The sequence below is a fragment of the Salminus brasiliensis genome, chromosome 24, assembly GCF_030463535.1.
Source record: "Salminus brasiliensis chromosome 24, fSalBra1.hap2, whole genome shotgun sequence".
Lineage (NCBI taxonomy): Eukaryota > Metazoa > Chordata > Actinopteri > Characiformes > Bryconidae > Salminus > Salminus brasiliensis.
This window is the reverse complement of record NC_132901.1, coordinates 26,376,219-26,396,653: the sequence shown is the minus strand read 5'-3', so window position 1 is coordinate 26,396,653 and position 20,435 is coordinate 26,376,219. Positions and strand designations below refer to the sequence as shown.

At 41.9% G+C, this 20,435-nt stretch overlaps 1 protein-coding gene across 1 annotated transcript; it reads left to right on the top strand.

Annotated features, from left to right (window-relative positions):
• The first annotated feature begins 612 nt into the window (after nt 1–612).
• Nucleotides 613–16,145, top strand: LOC140546684 (chitin synthase chs-2-like). The gene is given in 19 exon segments (XM_072670067.1): nt 613–708; nt 1,038–1,066; nt 1,166–1,307; nt 1,462–1,644; nt 3,081–4,119; nt 4,863–4,950; nt 5,032–5,184; nt 6,292–6,466; nt 7,093–7,197; nt 7,280–7,421; nt 8,554–8,754; nt 9,740–10,024; nt 10,226–10,414; nt 11,171–11,603; nt 12,183–12,205; nt 14,304–14,368; nt 14,624–14,734; nt 15,706–15,923; nt 16,037–16,145. Coding segments are annotated over 19 exon segments (3,786 nt in total).
• The last annotated feature ends 4,290 nt before the right edge of the window (nt 16,146–20,435 follow it).

The following is a 20,435-nucleotide window of genomic DNA, read 5'->3' as shown; positions in this document are numbered from 1 at the left end:
CAGACCAACAGAAATGCTCCAAAATGACTTAAGGAACAAGAAAGTTCCTTTCTTATTCTGCAGATTTGGAGATAAGAGGTTTGTACGTGCCTGTGCCAACTTACACTGGTGTTTAGGCAGTTAGTCATCATGTCCTGCTACCTATGGTGGAGAGAAGGTCTCCCTCTCTCTCTCTCAGAGTGGAGAGATGGTCGGTCTCTTTCACATTCAGTGACAAGAGCGTAAGTGAGGTCAGGATGTTGGGTGATTGCCCCCCCAACTCATCCCAAAAGTATTGGATGGAGCCCCATCCATCCATCATTCCAGAGAACACAGCTCTTCTACTGCTCCACAGCTTAATGCTGCCGGGGGGCTTTATACCCCTCCTCCAGCCCTCGCCTGGCATTATTAGGCAGCATGGTGCCAATAGGCTCATGTTTATTTATCTGCTGCAGAGAGTCTGCCTATTCTATTGGCAGTATCTCTCTACATGGACTAGATAAGCTGTGTGTGTGCATTTGCACATCTGTGTAAGTAGCTAAGTGCTACTCATTTTGGCAGCAGAAGTGGTGTCCACTAACATCTGGACATATTGCTGTCTGAACGTACAGAGGTTGGAAATGTACACAAGACATGGACCCTGTGGAGCTTCTCGTTCACCACAGGACACTTCACAGAGCTCCTAATATGGGCATGCTGGGGATGAAGGAACACCACATGACTTCGGAGGTCAGTGCTTTTTAAAAGGCTGACGGTTCGGTGGATTCATAATAATGCAGGCCTGAGTTTCTCCTGAAGCTTCTTCACTCATATCTGATTTAGGACTGCACTTCCGTGTGAAAAAATAGCCCTGCCCAGAGATAAGCTGATCAACAATTCCAGGTGTGTCAGTTTCCAAGTGGTACGTGAATTTTAATGAGACGACTCTTGACAGAAGAATGCATCCTCACGCCCAGTCAAAGACATGCCTGAATACAAAGTTCACAAACATCCATAACTTATGTGGAACCACCCCCTATATATTTTGGCTCATCTGTGTGGTTTTGCCACTTTGGCAGAGAGCAAGCATGGACCAAACGGAGCACAGGTAGGTTTCTGTTTCTTGCTTATTCAGCTCTGGATCTGTCTCACATTAGCAATTCGCTAATACCTAAACTTTAACATGGACGTGACACCGTGCCTGCAGGTCCAGGCAATCCTGGGATGTTGCTAAGGAGGAGCCTGTCATTCAGGATGAGCAGAAAGCTCGGAAGCTCTTGAGCTTCATCCAGATCATCACCTGTACCTGTGTAGGGGTCTTGGTGTTTGGGCTAGCCTTCTTCAGCAAGGTGAGTAAGCCTTCATATAAGGAGCTACTTTGACCACAATGACCTCCTGACTCCCTCCTGACCCCCTGTCTCTAGTATTTCTCCATACTGTTAAGTGTGTACGTATGACTAGGTAAGGCTGTACATATCTGTGACTTCTCTTTCTTTGATCTAGACGTCCTTATTATTACTAATAAGCATCAGCAACAAGGCCTCAAGGACCATAGACACCAAACCCTACGCCCTCCTCTTCATCGGGTGCCTTCTAATAGCTCCCAGTGTTTTAACCCTGTTCAAGAGCCTGTGGAAAATTACTTTTAAGGACTCAAAAACTCCGTCCACACAAACCCTCATATGGGTAGGTCCCCACTTTTCATTTGATCTTCTACATAGTTGGTGTTTTCATGTTTTTAGGTAAGAACAGGGGCAGGATAGAGCATTTGAGTAAGTTTTATTTTCAGCTTAGTGCTAATCTTGTTACCGTTAATGTCATTTAGAAGATCTGAATAACCTTACACTCATCACTTCTAGGCAGTTAAGTAGGTGAACACATTAACACTGAACACATAAATGAGAGTGGAGTAATGGGACGTTGAGAAGGTGGTATAATAGGTCAGTAAAGAGATGAAGTGGAGTAATGGGGTGATGAGGAGATGGGGTGAAGTACTGGGGTGTTAAGGAGATGAGGGCTGAAGTAGTAGGGCATTGAGGAGATGGGGTGGAGTACTGGGTGTTAAGGAGATGAGGGCTGAAGTAGTAGGGCATTGAGGAGATGGGGTCGAGTAATGGAAGTTGAGATGGGGTGGAGTAATGGGGCTTAGAGGAGATGGGGTGTTGAGGGGATGGGGTGGAGTAATGGGAGTTGAGCTAGGGTGGAGTATTGGGGGTTGAGGAGATGTGACAGATTTATAGGAGTTGAGGAGATTGGGTGGAGTAATGGGAGTTGAGCTAGGGTGAAGTGGAATAATGGGGTGTTGAGAAGATGGGGTGGAATTATGGGGTGTTGAGAAGATAGGGTAAAGTAATTGGGTCTTGAGAAGATGGGGTGGAATAATGGGGTGTTTAGAAGATGGGGTGGAGTAATGAGGTGTTGAGGAGATGGGGTGGAGTAATGGGAGTTGAGGTGGAAGTGAGTATTGGGGAGTTGAGGAGATGTGATAGATTTATGGGGTGTTGTGAAAATAGGGTGTTTATGAGATTGGGTGGAATAATGGGGCTTTGAGGAAATGGGATGTTAAGGAGATGAGGGCTGAAGTAGTAGGGCATTGAGAAGATGGGGTTGAGTAATGGAAGTTGAGATGGGGTGGAGTAATGGGGCTTTGAGGAGATCGGTTGGAATAATGGGACTTTGAGGAGATGGGGTGGAGTAATGAGGCTTTGAGGAGATGGGGTGGAGTAATGGGGTGTTGAGGAAATGGGGTGGAGTAATGGGAGTTGAGCTGGGGTGAAGTATTGGGGGGTTGGGGAGATGTGACAGATTAATGGGAGTTGAGGAGATTGGGTGGAGTAATGGGGTGTTAGGAAGATGGGGTGGAATAATGTGGTGTTGAGAAGATGGGGTGAAGTAATGGGAGTTGAGGAGATGGGGTGGAGTAATGGGGTGTTGAGGATATGTTATAGATTTATGCGGCGTTAAGGAGATGGGGTGGAGTAATGGGGCATTGTGGAGGTGGGGTGGAGTAATGGGGCGTTGTGGAGGTGGGGTGGAGTAATGGGCTGTTGTTGAGATCTGTAATATCTGTGATTCATCTATATTATATATTAATGTGACTATATGCCTTCTTCTCCATGCAGGTTGTTATGGTGGAATCCTTGGTGGCTCTTGGCTCATCAGTGCTTACCTTGATCGCCATGCCACAGATCGACATCCTGACTAACGTGATGCTCCTGAACGGGATCGGCACGTTATCAGCTGTGCTGCAGGTGGTTGCGAATGCCATCTATCACGGAAGAAAGCGATTTATAGTGACCTCCCTGACCTCTGTTGTCCTCCTGATCGCAGGCTATGTATTCTTTGCCTTAAACTACCTGAGCGACATCGGTGCTCTGCATGTGGGTTTGGCGATTGGAGGCACATTCCTGATCTCTCTGAACTGGTGGGAGAACTACGCCATGCTTTTCAAAATCACCTTCTTCCAGAACACCATCCGGGACATCAAGAGGTCAAGGAACCTCGTCAGCATCCTGTCCAGTGTGGTGCGCATCACTGTGATCTCCACCGTCCTGGGAGCCTACGTGAAGCTCTCCAAACAGGAATGGTCATCTGTTCTTACAGTCAATTCACCCACAAAAACCATTGTCCTTAGCCTCTTCGCCATTCAGGTCCTCTCTTCGGCCCTGTGCCGCTGGATGGTTGTGGCAGCCTGCAAAATGCATGCCGTCCGCCGCAGCTTTGTCCTTCCCATGGTCTTGGTGTCTCCAGCTGCCCTGGCCGCTTTCGTCCTGGCCATCTGGATCCCCTTTCTGGAAACCAACCCCAATGTTCCTCACAATGGTACATTCGCAAACTACTGCAGCAACTTCTCTACCGTAGATGGGCCAGGACTAGACATCATGAAGGATCTGGTGACCGACCTGACCCGCGAGGTTTGCAATCACGTTGCCTCCTTGGAGGGCAGAGTGAAGGGTTACGTTCTGCTGGGCTTGTCCTTGATCAGCTGGTGGATTGGACTGGTGCTCTGCACACTCTACATCTGGTTCCTCAGCATGCATCGCATCGAGAGGACGAGGGACCTGTTTGTGCGCAACCTATATGAGGCGGCGTGTATCGACCAGTCCATGTTGCTCAACACCAGGTTCGAGGTGTTGCACCAACTAAGGCATAACAGGTAAAGTATTTGAATTGGGGGAGGGGCTAAAGAGAGGTTGCTAGCTTATTAGATGACTGACAGGTGTTAAGACATAGATAAACTTAACCTTCTATGCATGTTAGCTGGGGCGATCAATTGGTGAAATTTTGCTGGTGTGGGTTTCCTCCCTTTCAGTAAACCCAAAAATAATGAGTGCTAATAGCGCCCTCTTGTGGCTATTACGTTTATATCACGTCTGAGTGCAAACAGGTTCATCTCACAGGGTTCCTACACAGGGTTCTTTGAGCAATGCCATAGAGGAACCCATTTTGGCCCCATGACCAGGAACGTTCCTGAAGCCTGTCCTCCCAACCCAACATCCTCAGTGTGGTGGCTCAGCGGTTAGAGCTCTAGGCTATTGATGACAGGGTTGTTGGTTTGATACCTGGGGTTGGCAAGCTGCCACTTGAGCAAGGCCTTTTACCCTTTCTGTTCCCTGGGCGCTGGAGTTGGCTGCCCGTGGGTGTGGGTGTGCTCACTGGCCCTAGTTCACTACCACAGATGGGTAAAATGCCCATCTTTACCTTATTCACGTATCTTCGATATGTCTTCCCAATCCTCCACCACCCTGTCTCCTCCCTTTTGACTAGATCATCTCTCATACCTGGCTCCTCTTAGTAAAGACCACCCTAAATAACCCTTTGTAGCACTTTTGAGGAGAGCATTTATCTTAAATGTGCTTTAGAATGAAAAATACGTTTATGGATGTGTCCTTCTACATTTAGAGAGAAGGAGAAGATGACCATCTACCTCTGCGCCACCATGTGGCATGAGACCAAAGACGAAATGATGAAGATGATCATCTCAATGTTCAGGTAAGGACTTTTCCATTGTGTTCAAACCACATAGGCCGTCCGTTCGGCCTTGTGTCTCAACCTCTGTCCTCTGTTTTTCAGGTTGGACAGGTTCCGGCCAAAGAAGAACAAATTCAACGACGTTGCCTTTGAGTCGCATATTTACTTCGACGATGCCTTTCAGCAAAAAGACAACAAGCGATGTGTTAATGAGTACGCCGAGACCCTGGCAGACGTCATCAAAGAGGTCTATATGTAAGTGCTCAGAGCCAAAAAGAGAGCATGGTTTCTCATATCATATCAACCTCATATTTGACACTCATACATGAAGCCATGATTGCTGTTACAAAGTTAGGGCTCATCTAAAAATTACCAGAGGAAAAAATACTGGTGCTTTCAGAAGCATCACTGATGTTTTGAACTTACAGATATACTTTCACTAGTAATACTACTAATAATTATTAATATAATTTCTAATAAATATGGGTCTGTGACTGACAGGGGCCCTAAAAGATGTATTAATTAGATTAAATATTAAATATTAGATGAAATTAAATTAGTATGTTAGCAGAATTAAGCGTTGCAGCACCCCTGATTGTAATAATAATAATAATAATAATAATAATAAGAAGAAAAACATTTCTTAGGGTAATTTTGAGATGGTCCCTGGCACTGAAGCACACAACATCTCTGAGCACACTCCAACACAGTGATAGCATCCGAGCTGAAGCTCAATAAAGAGCAGAAAGAGTTACCCAAAGGCCCAACAGTGGCAGCTTGCCGAGCCCAGCTATAAAACCCACAACCCTGTCATCAATAGCCCGGAGCTCTAACCGCTGAGCCACCACTGCCATGTTCCAACAGCTAGTATACAGCCTCCCTAGAAGACTAGACGCTGTTCCAGCAGCAACGAGGGGCAACCCTAGCTTATCTGATCCAATTAGGTGAGGTGTGGCTGTAGTATGCTTATTCATTCATCTGGCCACAGTTAGGGCTCATCTAAAACCTACCAGAAGAAAAAGAGTTGCTATTGCATCTGATGATCCCTACTATCCCTACTACTACTCAACCAGTGGCAGTGGTGACCGGCTGTCACCTTGGTCATTTGATTTACCATAGACCTGCTTATACCATAGCAAATGAATGACGTTATGGCCCACATCCAACATCTAAAACCGGCCCCAAATTACAGAAGTCATCTTATCAACTCATCTGCCCCATCTAATGGCCTGAGCACAGTCAGAAGACAGAGACTCACTATGCTTACATTTCATTATTTATATTCCACATCTTGGGAAAACATTGATTGATTTTTAATATTTTAATCATTTAATATTTTTTAATTCCCCCCTTAATATACAGTTTATTCAGCGAAGAAGCTAAAGGCAGTTTTGAGGAGAGAAAGCCACTCCCTGCACAGAAAATCATCCAGACACCGTATGGCTGTCGTCTGCAGTACACCCTTCCTCTGGGCAACTTGCTGAATGTTCACTTTAAGGATAAGCATCTAATTCGCCACAAAAAGAGATGGTCTCAGGTGAGCTCATGCACGTTATGCTCATGCAACCTCTAAACATTACTCTAGCAAGACTAAGGCTAAATCTGGTCCTGTTCTGGAAGTGGCTAGAAAATGGCTAAGCTAAGACACTGACTTACTTCAGAATATTATTTATTGTGTTGAAGGGGGAATTCAGATGATTTATTTTCACAATTTCTTTTTAATTTAGTGATTTTTATACTTTTTTAATGTAATAATGAAGATTAGTTAAAATAGTGGTAAATCTAATAATGTAACTTTTCTTTGTTGATTATTAATACATATTTTCAATCTTTAAACTATGGTAAAACAGTATCTCAGATATTAGGCATCACACTGATAGCCCTTTGATGTAATAACTTTCTTTGAAGTCGCTTTTAAAGGCATTAAACCCGGCTAAGGACGTCTGGTTCCATTCACCACCGCTGTGTAGAATTCTGTATCAGTAGAAATGGAGCATATCTCTCCAAATCTCTCCAAATTCCTTTGATTAGTTCCTCAAGGTTTAATTATGCAGAAGTTTTGAACAATCACTGAACTTCACCTTTAATGTTTAAGTGTATTCATTCTAATATTAGGGAATTTTGAGCTTCTGGTGGATGAGGATTGTGTGTCTCCCCCTGCAGATTATGTACCTGTACTTCCTGCTGGGCTGGAAACTGAGCAGGCCGTTCTTTCAGATGCAAGAGGAAGGAGAAGAGGCGTCAACTACTATTGAGGACCGCCTGAAGGTAAGTGCAGTCATCTCAGAAGCACTGCCTGATATCTCTGAACTCTGGGACCCAAGGCAGACTGTCATCATGTCTTCTCCAGAAAGCCAAAGAGAACACCTACATTCTGGCACTAGATGGCGACACTGATTTCCAGCCTTCTGCTGTCATGCTGCTGGTGGATCGGCTCAGGATGTACCCGGAGGTGGGGGCCGCCTGTGGAAGGATTCACCCTACTGGAACTGGTATGGCCTAACAGGGTTTAGCATAAACAGCCATATTGACAGCACAAACCCTGCACACACACACACACACACACACACACCTTGAACGGGACGTTCTGGAGTAGCCATAAGCACATAAGCCTAAGATCACCATACCCAATGGCGAGCATAGCTAGAGGGGTATAACCCCCCTCCAGCCCCCTGCAATACCCTTGGTAATATATCCATGCTCTTGTGGCTGAGTACAACCAAATCCTCCTAAAGGTAAAGGTTAAAAGGAGCATGTATTTGTAAATACTATATACAGCGAAATGTGTCTTCCGCATTTGACCCACCTATACGCATACACACATTTATTATTATTAATTACTATTATTATGTTATGATTTGTTCTTATTTTTAATTTATTTTTACAAATTATTTGTGTAATTTTAAAACAATTCTTATGTATTAATAATGATCAATAATTATATATTATAATGTTACAGGAAGGCAATTAAATATAAATTTTATTATTAATGTCTAATATTTTGTATTACCACAACTAAATTTGTTTAATTAATTAAACAAGGTCTTCTTGTGGCTGAATACAACCAAATCCTCCTAAAGGTAAGGGTGCACATATCTGTCACTGTACTATGTAGAGTGAAATGCATCCTCCGCATTTGTCCCATCTGTGATAGTGAACACGCACACACACTAGTGAACAGGGGGCAGTAAGCACACACACACACACACACACACATCCACAGCACCCTGGGAGCACAGAGGGCAAAGGGCCTTGCTCAAGGGCCCAACAGCTGCAGCTTGCCAAGCCCATGTATCGAACCCACAACCCTGTCATCAATAGCCCAGAGCTCTAACCACTGAGCCACCACTGCCATGTGCCCACAGCTACTGTACAGCCTCTCAAGAAGACTAGCCGCTGTTCCAGCAGCAAATTGGGACGAGCTCTCTAATTAATACCCTTGATTATGGGACGGTCCATAATCCATAATCCAAAATTCATAATTAATCCATAATCCATAATCTTATCTGATCCAATCAGGTGAGCTCTAGGTTGAAGTGGACAGATCCACACTGTGTCTGGAGCTCCAGCTGCACTCAGGAGAAGAATAACTCTCTCAACCATCTTCTTCTGCTTGGGTTTCAGGGCCGATGGTGTGGTATCAGAAGTTCGAGTACGCTGTGGGCCACTGGCTCCAGAAGACGGCGGAGCACGTGTTTGGGTGTGTGCTGTGCAGTCCGGGCTGCTTCAGCCTGTTCCGGGCCGCGGCGCTCATGGATGACAACGTCATGAAGAGATACACGACCAAACCCACTGAGGCCTCTCACTACGTTCAGTATGACCAGGGTAAACATGGAGGCCTTTGTCCTGCTTTATGTTCTAAAATGTTCAATAATGTTACTGTCTAATATTGTCGTTAGTACAAATACATTTATTTAATTATTTATTTTAATTCTTTTGTTAAGAATTAATTTTATTTTAGCTTATTCAGTGTAGTATATATCATATATTTGGTATGTCACTACAGACATGCATGTATATGTATGAAGTATAGTAAATATATATATATATATATATAATAAACAAATAATTAAAACAAATCATACAAATGTATAAAATAAATTTACTTAGTCTTTTTAAAGTAATACACATATCATTGTCTGTGTATATCTATATATGTACACATTTATTAGTATTAATTACTATTATTATTTCATGATTTGTTTTAAATTATTTTGTGTATTAATAATTAACAATAATTATATATAATATATAATGTTACAGGAAAGTACTATTATATTACTATTATTATTCATGTCTAATATTTTGTATTAATACAATTATTTGTTTCATTAATTAATGTAATAATGAAAATATTTATTTTAATAATTATTTGTAATAGTTATTTTTAATCTCATAGAATTTTTGAAAATAATATACATAATTGTATTTTATAAATACACATACATATATTATTACAAATATTTAATTATTTATGTATAGTATAATTATTAATAATAATTTGTTTATTTTAATTATTTAACTTTCCATTTTTAAATATTTAATATGTATTAATAATGACCAATTATTATATTATATAATGTTATAAGAAGGTAATCTATTATTATAATGATAATATAATCATTAATGTACAACACTTCAAGCAGTGGTTCTCAAACTGGTCCTCTGGAACCCCCAGACACCCTCCCACTCAGCAAATCACTGTTGGGAGGTGCTGGAACCACTGTTCCGGAGGGATCCTGATTGTTCATATTCCCACGTATGTAGTCTCTGACGTCTGTCCTTCTGTCTGTCCACGCCCTGGTTTCAGGTGAGGACCGCTGGCTGTGCACGTTGCTCCTGCAGCAGGGCTGGAGAGTGGAGTACAACGCGGCATCGGACTCCTACACCAACGCTCCGCAGGAGTTCAAGGAGTTCTACAACCAAAGACGCCGCTGGGGTCCCTCTACCATGGCCAACACTCTGGACCTCCTCGGCAGCGGCAGCCTGACCTCCCAGAAGAACAAGTCCATCTCCAAACCCTACATCTTGTACCAGACCATCACCATGGCCGCCTCCATCTTGGGCCCGGCTACTGTGTGCCTCATGATTGCAGGTGAGGGGTGAGATCTGAGCTCCTCTGTTTGGTTCAGTGTGAAGGTCTTCATTTAACCTCCTCATTGTCTGGTAGGTCCATAAATCCATCCAAGACCAGATACCAGAGGATTGTATGTAAAAACTGCAGAGTAAAGGAACTGATGGATGATGGACAATGGCTAGATACCTGCTGCTTAGATGACTCTGTCTGTTTTCACAGGATGTTTTACATTCGTATTGAGGGTAGATGCCAACATTGGCCTTGTGATGGCCATCATCCCCCCTGTCATCTACATGGCCATCTGCTTCTATCTCGGACACAAGAAATCAGACATACAGATCACCATTGCTGCTGTAATGAGTGTGATCTATGCTTTCCTGATGACTGCGACTCTGCTGGGTATTATAGGTAGGTCCGATTCTTAGCCATGCTCTGTTTTGCACACTGTGTGTGTGTGTGTGTGTGTGTGTCTTGCAGTGTTACTCACCTAGTCACACATCGGTGGTGAGAATTGAATGTACACTACATTGTGTCAAAATGTAGTGAAAAATAGACTGAGCAACAAGACATTTGACATGAATATGACAAAAGTATTGGGACACCTGCTCATTCGCTCTTTCTTCTGAAATCAAGAGCTTATCCTGCTTTTGTCATAGTAGCTGTCTCTACTGTCCAGGGAAGAAGACTTTCTACTAGATTCTGCAGGAGTGCTGTTGTGAGGATTTGATAGCATTTAGCAACAAGAGCAGCGCTAGTGAGATCAGGATGTTAGACGATTCATTACAGTCACAGTTCCACTTCTCCACAGCTTAATGTTGGGGGCTTCACACCCCTCTAGCCCACGCCTGGCCAGGCATTAGGCAGCATGGTGCCAATAGGTTTATTAGAGTCCTTAATAGAGTCCTATTCTATTGGCAGTACTTCTCTAGAGGGACTAGACAAGCTGTGTATGTGAAGGGCACAAGCTATGCATTCATTACAAGGGGTGTCCACATATATTTGGACATGATCTGTGTATATATATATATATATATACACAGATCATGTCCAATATTAGGTGGTTAGCATTACCAGCATTTATATATAATTCCATACATTAAAAAACTACTTTCCATGATATGTCTCTTTAATGAAGTGTGTGTGTGTGTGTGTGTGTATGTTCAGGAGACATGGTGAAGCAAAACACCTTCTTGACACCCAGTGGCTTGTTCTTCATCGGCATCACGACCATGTACATCTTCACCTCTCTTCTTCACCCTCACGAGTGCCATCTCATCATCTACGGTGCCCTCTACGTCATCTGCATTCCCAGCGGCTATCTGCTGCTGGCCATCTACTCCATGGTCAACATGAACAACGTGTCATGGGGCACGCGGGAGACCGGGAGTCCTCAGGGTGCAGCGGCGCCAACCGAGACCCTGCAGAAGAAGGTGAAGTGCCAGAAGCTGTTAAAGGTTTGCGGCTACAACCTGGAGATTCAGCTCAATAAGGATGTGAAGGTGATAAACGCTGCGCCTCCCAGCAACGTCCCCCAAGTCGCACCTGGAGACGCCCCTGCAGCTGCAGTCACTGAAGAGCCCTCCCAACCGGAGAACAGGTAAATAAATATAAAGGTTCTGCAAAGGGTTTCACTGAGCAATGCCATAATAGAACCAAAAACGGTCCTTCTGTGGCACCGCTCAAAGAACCCTTAGTCCCCCTTATTTTTAAATGTGTGAATGTCTGAAAGTTTGTGGACACCTGCTTCTCCAGTGTTTCTTCTAAAAGGTATTAAAGGTGTTTCTTCAAAGGTATTAATAGGGAGTACTCTTCAGAAAAGGCATTACACTAGATATTGGCTTTCCACATTGCTGTAAGGAACATTTGATTGCATTCAGCCTCACAAGAGCATCAGTGATGCTCTTGGATGATCAGAGTTGGATGACATGCCAAAGACATTGGCATGAAGCTTCAAATCCATCATTCCAGAGAACACATATCAATGTTGGGGGTCTTTATACCCCGTTAGCCCATGCTTAGCACTGGGCACAGTGACCTTAGGGTCATGCCTCTAGAGCACCCCATTCTGTTAACAGAATTCAAAATGGGTGTCTACAAACTTTCAGACTTATTCTGTGTCTGCTGCTGTGCTACGATTTAAGGAAAGGATTCTAATGCATAAAACCTTGCTTTTCAGAACAACGCCTGTCAGGGAGGACTGTGAGTACCTTATTCTTTTTTATAAGCTGTTTAATTAGATTAATTCAAATGCAAAACCAGTGCAGACGCTCCATAAATGAACTTCATTCACCGACATGGCAGCACACATGAGGGCAGCGGGGCTTTGCTCTCTAGCTCAGGTGCTTTATCTGTATATTTTGCTTCAGTATTCGTATCAGTTTCAACAAAACTTGATCGCCAAGGGCCCAGACTAAGGCGCTGTCACTGCGCTCAGAGGGTCACTGGTTCAAATCCCGGCCAAGCTGCCAGACATCGATAGCAGAGGCCCTGAGAAAGCACAATTGGCCTAGCTCTCTCGAGGGTGGGTAGATGGCGCTCTCTCCCCACACTGCTTTGCTGCAGTGCTTGCCGTCACTGTCGCTTCCCTGACAACGTTGCATCGGCAGCAGTTCGAAAAAAAACTTGAGGCTTGCCTCCTCTCCATAATTAAGCTTAAGTAGTTGCTGTGGAATCTCAGCTGGTTGCTATGGTGTTGCTTGATGGTTGGGAAGAGGTTGCCATGGTATCCCAGATGGCCACTTGGTGGCTGCTATGGTGTTGCTATGTGGGGACAATGGTATTGCAGGTGGTTGAGGCAAGTTTGGGAGAAGGACCAGGCCCAACTCCTCAACTCCTCCTTGACTCTGGCCTACAAAGCCAAGACTGGACCAGCCAGCCCCTCCGTACTTGATGGCGATGGTCAAAAGCTGATCTGCACCAAGAGCTCTTCCAGCTTCAAGTACGGCTCGGCTCGACCCGCCATCCTTTAAGATCCACGGAAGACGAGCGTCCAGACTTTTTACTGTCCTGCACCGAAGTGGTGGAACGAACTTCCCCTGGGTGTCCGAACAGCAGAGTCCAACACTCGCTGTCCTCAAACCCAGACTGAAGACCCTCCTCTTCTGAGAGGACTTGGGCGAATAGCAGAGTGGTCTCCTTACTGACTTGTCGCTCTGGAGAAGAGCGTCTGCTAAATGCCTTAAATGTAAATGTAAATGTCCTCCTCTCCTCTCCTTCTCGTAATGAGAATCTGCACCCCAACACCACTCCAGCTTCTCCTTCTCATTTTACAGTGAGGAGCGCCGAGGCGGACGTAAACGCAGGCTTTATTTAAAGACAAAACGAAACCAAACAAACAGAACATAAAGGGATGCACACTCAGAAACCAACCAAACACTGAAACTAACAAGGGAAACAGAAAGAAACTGACGTCACCACAAACTGACGTGAGCACATACACAAACAATACCAGATAAAGGCTGAAACAAAGGGGTACTTATACAGAGACTAACAAGGGACACAAGAAACCCCTGGGACTAACAAGGGGGCGTGGCTAGAGAGGCAGCAAAGGTGGCAACACTAATGAACAGGAGGGGCTTGAACTGACATTGAACTGGGGCTTGGGAGCACATGGTGACACAGAACAGGGGCAGGCATGACACCTGGCTTAAAGGTTCATCATGCGGTTGGTGTGGCGCAACAGATAACACCACTACATGCCAGTGAGCTACCACACCATGTGGGAGACTTGGGTTAAATTCCCAATTAAATTCAGTCTGGGTGAATGTGCTGCTGCACTACACCAATAAGAGTCCTTGGGCAAGACTCCTAACACTACATTGTACCCACCTCTGTAATATGAGTCACCTTGTAAGTCACTTTGGATAAGAGTGTTAGCTAAATGCAGTAAATGTAAATGTAAATGTCATCAGCTGATGCTGGCCTGAACTTCAGCCCATGTTTCTCGAGTTCCCCTTCTAATAGTATATTTCTGGACTAATCTTAAGATATGCACAGCCAGCCCAGCTGTTCACTCTTAAAAATAACATGCTTCAAATTTAGGTTGTAAGAAAACACTGACATATCAAAGTTTTGTGATATCATGTTGTCCAATACTGCATCGACCCTCAAAAACCCAGTACCGAATTAAAATGTGAGCTAAATTAAATATATTAAAGTCTATTTATTTCCTAACTACAGCAACTATAACGCAAACATGCTGACTAATTCTGACTAAGATATCGGAGTGTGGAGTGATGGTTTAGACCCATCAGTGGGTTCTGCTACTCATCTGGGACTGTTCTCATCTTTTCAGTAGGTTTTATTAAACAGTTGAAGGACAGCTCTGCTGAACTCTGCCTTAAGGAGGCTCAACTTCAGGAGGTGGGTCCCTTTAAATGTGCTACTAGTTATCTGAGGAACATTAGGCATTAAGTACAGCTTAGGGTATACCATGATATGTGAATTAGCAGTTGTCGAGCTCCAGTGGTGTTGCATTAGATGCATTTTGAAGCTTCGTGGAAGCTTTATAGCCTATAGCTTCACTGGTAGCATCAGATAAGGGGGACTCCTAGATACTCAGTGGGAACTGGGATGAATATTCACTGGTTTTAAACAGTGACTTTTTTGCCATTTCAGGATGAAGAACAGTTTTGGCAGGACCTGATTGAGCGCTACCTGAAACCTCTGGAGAGTGACAAAGCAAAGGAAGAGACAATAAAAAAGGAGCTGAAAGACCTGCGTAACAAGGTTTGTCTGAGTTTATTATAAACTGAAATGTACACTCCATGTCCAAATATTTGTGGACACCCCTTCTAATAAATGCATTAGAACACACAGCTTGTCTAGTCCCTGTGGAGAAGTACTGCCAATAGAATAAGACTCTCTGGAGCAGATAAGCATGAGCCTGTTGGCTCCATACTGCCTAATGCCAGGCCAGGCCTGGACAAGAGGGGTATAAAGCCCCCCAGCATTGAGCTGTGGAGCAGAGGAAGAACTGTGTTCTCTGTAATGATGGATGGTGGTGCTCCATCCAATACATAAAATCCTCACAGCAATGCTCCTCCAAAGACAGTTATTACAACAAAAGCAGGATCAACTCTTTTAATACCCTTGATTTCAGATAAAAACAGTGAATGAGCAGTTGTCCCAATACTTTTGTCCATATAGTGTATGTTGTTTAGGCTGTGCAGGTAAATATACAGTAGCTATATATATATAGCCCCCCGAACAGCACTGGATGCTCTGAATTTTCAGGTCATTTAGTTAATAAGTTAATATAAATTGTACTACATATACTGTATGTATCTGTTGTTGCTGTCCTGTAAAATCTTGTTTCTCCATTTTTGCAGTTATTATGTATATTATATCAGAATTTCATGATGAATGAACTAACAGAAAAGCTCCAAAATCAATTAGAATAAAATCTTCTACATTGACTTCCACTGAAAGTTATGAAAAGGGTTTTCCTGTTGCCGTTTCTGGAGATAATGTTTTTTTTATTTTTTTAATAAGCTGCCATATATGTCACATATACTGCATATGTTTGATATGAGGAAATTCTGAAAATTCTAAAAATCTGATTTCCGTATGCTTAAACACCCTTAGAGAAAAAACAGCTTATACCTCGAATTCCTCATATGGACTTCAACAGTGCACACTACCTACAGATGCTCATTTTTAAATAATTAGGTTGATAAATTATTTTCTCTCATTTGCAGGCAACATTCGTGTTTTTCATCTGTAATGCTTTGTGGCTGGTTGCGACTTTCTTTCTGCAAGCAATCGGCAGCTCAGTGACCATCATCATACCAAAACTCTACCCCAACGGGACCGAAGACCCAAACGCGAAAATCTCCATTGATCCCATTGGCCTGATGTTCCTCATTGGCTTTGCGAGTCTTCTGGTCATCCAGTTTTTTGCCATGCTGTGGCACAGGTGCCTAAAACATGAATGCTATGTTTTCCATCATATCGAACGTTCTCCTGTATGTGACGTGTTGTATATGTAGAAGTATTTGGAGCCACTGACGTCTTCTTTCCCCCCTTCAGAATCCAAACTTTGATCCACTTCATTGCTTATAATGGAACAGAGGCCGCCGTGAACAGAAGAGCCATGAGTCAGAAGCATCAGAAGAGCTCAGATGAACACGTAATGTAGATTTTACAGTCTTTCTTCATTCCCACGGCCACAAGATAAAAAATTTCGTATTTTTGTATTTTGAATTTTTCACTTTTCTCCAAAATGTGAAGCTGGTCGTCGTTCTTTATATCGTAGCAGGATTTCATGATGAATGGACCAATAGAAATGCTCCAAAATGGAACAAAATCTTTTTTGATTTCCATTAAAAGTTAAGACATTAAGAAGCAAGTAATAAACAAGTTTAGTTAGAATTGATTAGAAATTTGAAATAAAAAAGATAAAATGTTTAATAAACAATTCAATTTAATAACTTCAATAACGCATCATATATATTTTATATAAAGTACTACTTAAAAACACAGGCCTAAAAACAGATTAAATAAAAAATAACTTAAGATAAATACGTTACTAAATAAAAGTTATATAGAATATATATATATACAAAACTTGCTGTTCATCTTAGATGCTTTTATAGAAACTGTAGAAACTCTATAATTTAATAATTATATATATATATGTATATAATTATTGAATTATAGAGTTTCTACAGTTCCTATAAAAGCATCTAAGATGAACTGCAAGTTAATCCTCAGGACTGTCTAATGGCCTGACCGACACATTGAACAGTTTCTATCTTCATGTTCTTTTTAGGAGCTTCTTTAGAAAAGGTTTGGCTGGATCGGCTGAGAGCTACAGAGTGGATGTCCATGGTGCTTGTGAAGAGAGGGGATGGGGAACGTCTCTACTATGTACAAAAACGACACAACCTAATAAATCTAGTATTAATCATTAAGATGGAAAAGATGATTAGGTTTAACTAAATGTTCTTTTCAGAATTGTTTACAATTGCTGTTCTGTATTTATTATTATTATTATTATTATTATTATTATTATTATTATTATTTGTGTTATTCCAAATCTCTTTGTTTGTATCGGTTCACAAAGGCATCATTATTTATCTTTCTGCATTTAATATTCTGTTCAGACACTGGTACAAATTGTTTACTAGCTCTGTATTATTATGATTATTATTACAAATCTTTTTGTTCGTATTTGTGTACAAAATTATTATTATTATTATTATTCATCTTTATGGTTGCACTTACTATTCTGCTCTGACTACAAATTGTTTACTCGTTTTGTATTTATTATAATAATTAGTTCTCATTCTTTGTTTACCTACAAATAAATGTGTTCTGTAGAAAACACCACACAAGTGCTTCTCTTTGTTTTAAAGTGCCCATATCATGGAACATATATTTTTTAATAAAAGTTTAATAAACATGATTAACCTCCCAGTCCATATTTCCCAAACAGCCCATTTTAAATGAATGAAACCATTTCCCAGTCTACAGCAGTTTAATCATGTTTACTCACACTGAAGTTAGAAGGAGTGTTTTGAGGAGCACAGTGTCCCAGCCAACATGCTCCTGTGGGGCTCACATGGATGGGCTATGTGGGTTCCAGGTGGATATGGGCTCTGAGTGGGTTTGTACATATGTTTTTACTGGGCCCCGCTGTTGTAGCTTACTTCGATCTCACATAGGTCCCATCTAGGCCCCGTATGCAGTGTACAACCGTAATGGGGCCCATGTTTAACCCAATCACTGACGCTGGTGGGCCCAACGTGGAGTCAGAGGACAAAAAACGTTCTGGTTCCCAGCTGGACATGTTAGCTGGGGTCCCCAATCCATGCTCAAATGATTCGTCCAAAATAATTCAATCAAATTCAATCTATATATGCTAATTTGTTGTGTTTTGAATTATTTTAATACTTTTAATAATTGTAATAATTTTCATTTTTGGATATTTTATATTAGAAATGTTTGTGTTCAGTATTTTTGAAACATTGGGTTAAAAATAGCTAAATAATATTTCTTCGCAACCCAGATGATTCTTAACATGAATTTCATGTAGAACGCAATTTATATGATCTGTCATAAACACTACAGGAGATCAGCCACAGTCTACAAATTACATTGCAAGTGGCCACCTCCGGGGTCTAAAGTACGTGTCATTATGGGGCCAGTAGAGCTTACATTTTGGGCAACGTTTTCAGAATGGCCGTATTAAAACAGACATGAGTACATATTTTTAACATATACGTGTCCGTAAAGCTGAATAACAATTACATTGCAATTACTCCCACGCTTTAGTCTTAAATGGTGCAAGAACGCCTCAGAACTGTCATATTCCAATTGCAAAACTGCGCTAGGGTCGATGCTGCTTGTATAAAAGTGCCTGTTTGTAAGTACCTGAAGTACTGACATACTAAAAAGTACTGAAATGGGTCTTCTACATTGTTCTCATGATTCAGCAGCACAGAAATCACACAAAAGCAATTCAAATCAAATGACTTTTATCTTTACTGTCAATATTGACCGTGTAAAGGATTATTGTGTATATTGTAATAAACCAGTGCTGGTAAATACAGTGTTTTGTAATGGCTTGTTTGCACGTGGCCACACAACAGGTGAAGTGATATGACTTTCAATTATTCCTCCTGACCTTTAGACTCGCTTTACATAAGGGGCTATTTCTGTCATAAACTACTTCTGGTTAACTTCACTTACAGCATGCAATTCCCGGACCTCTCTCTCATTGCCTATCTCTATCTCTCTTGTTAAAAAAGCGGAAAAAAGAAAAGAGGACATTCTGCTCCAGCCTGAGTCACGTTTTTGATAATGTGTCTGTGTAAAAACTGAACCGTTGTCTGTCACAGTTTGCTATTCAGCTGCCATCTCGCTAATCCTCACACACCCAGATAAAATAACGCACACTCATTCATGAAGAACTTAGGGTAAACTTAGCAATGAGGAAACTGCTCTTCAGTTCGATGTGAATGGGTCAGTATTCGTACGGGAGGGGAAGAGTGGATATTGGTATGGATGGTCTCAGTATGGGGTTTCGGGATGAGTAGGTATTGATATTGGTGGGTAGAGGTATGCGATGGTATGGGTATGGGTGTAGTTTTGGGTGGGCATGGTATTGGTGGGTATGGTGGTTATTAGTATGGTTAAGAGTGGGCATGAGTATGGATGGGTATCGGTGTTGGTGTGTATTGGCATGTATTTGTATGGACGGGTTTCTGAATGGGTATAGAGTTGGTATGGCTATGGGCGGATGTGTGTATGGATGGTATTGGGATGGTAGGGTATGGTTATGAGTGGAAATTGGTGTGAATGGGTATCATTATAGGTGGGTATGGATGAGTATTAGCATGGATATGGGTGTGGTATCAGTATGGGGTTGGTCCAGCAGGGAAAGCTTTATAGGATACCAGAGGGGGGAAACAATCTGTTCTAATTCTGTAACAAGGGATGTTAAGGACAAGGTTGGGATTGAATTTAAGGTCTATGTTAGATTTACAGTTATGGTTTAAGGCTGAAACAAGGGTAAGGTTAGGGTTGGGGTTTGATTTAAAATGGAAAATATTGGTTGAACACTGGTTGACTTTTGCTTATTATTACACTTTTACTGGCCATTTTACCATTAGGGTTTGAAATTAAAGGAATAATCTAGTGTTTAAAGCTAATCTCTATCTACTGATACAACAAAATGGTACTTTAGCGAGTGAAATCTTCTTAAATATCATCTAAATATTGAATATGTCTCGAATATTTGTATTGTGATAAAGTAAATCCTATGAATGCTTAAACCTGTCTTCCTCTCTCTAAGTGACTGTCTATTTAACTTAACCCTACACCTGACCTTAACCCTAAATCTAACCCTAACCCTGACCTTACCCTTGAATCAACCTTAAACCCTAACTGTAAATGTTTTAGGGTTAGATTTAGGGTTAGGGTCAGGTGTAGGGTTAAATTAAATAGACAGTTATTTACATTCTACTTAGAGCTCAGTTGTATTTGATACATGTTTAATTGAATCTTAGTTGAATGTAAGATGAGCATCTATGACGCATCTACAATGGACCATCCAGGTAAAGTACTACCCTTTTTTTATCACTGGACTGTATAACAGAACTCTGATATGTGGGTATTCCAGTATTTACTTTTTGCCCTCATTGACATATGCAAAATTATATTTCCCCAATGGATTCTTATTCATATACTGTGCTTTTATAATTTGAGTGTTTAATAAATTTGATGAGATAATTAGTTTTGGCTTCATATCCATACCTACCATTTCCCGGTTGAAGCCTCAAGGGGAATCTACGCCCAGGTGATCCTTGTACCTGTTTATGACTGCATGTAAAAAGTAGATGGGACAGGACTCAGGGTTCAGCGATAACTCCAGGCAACGACCTTAAGGAAACTAATCTCTGAATGTTACTTCATACGTGTCTGT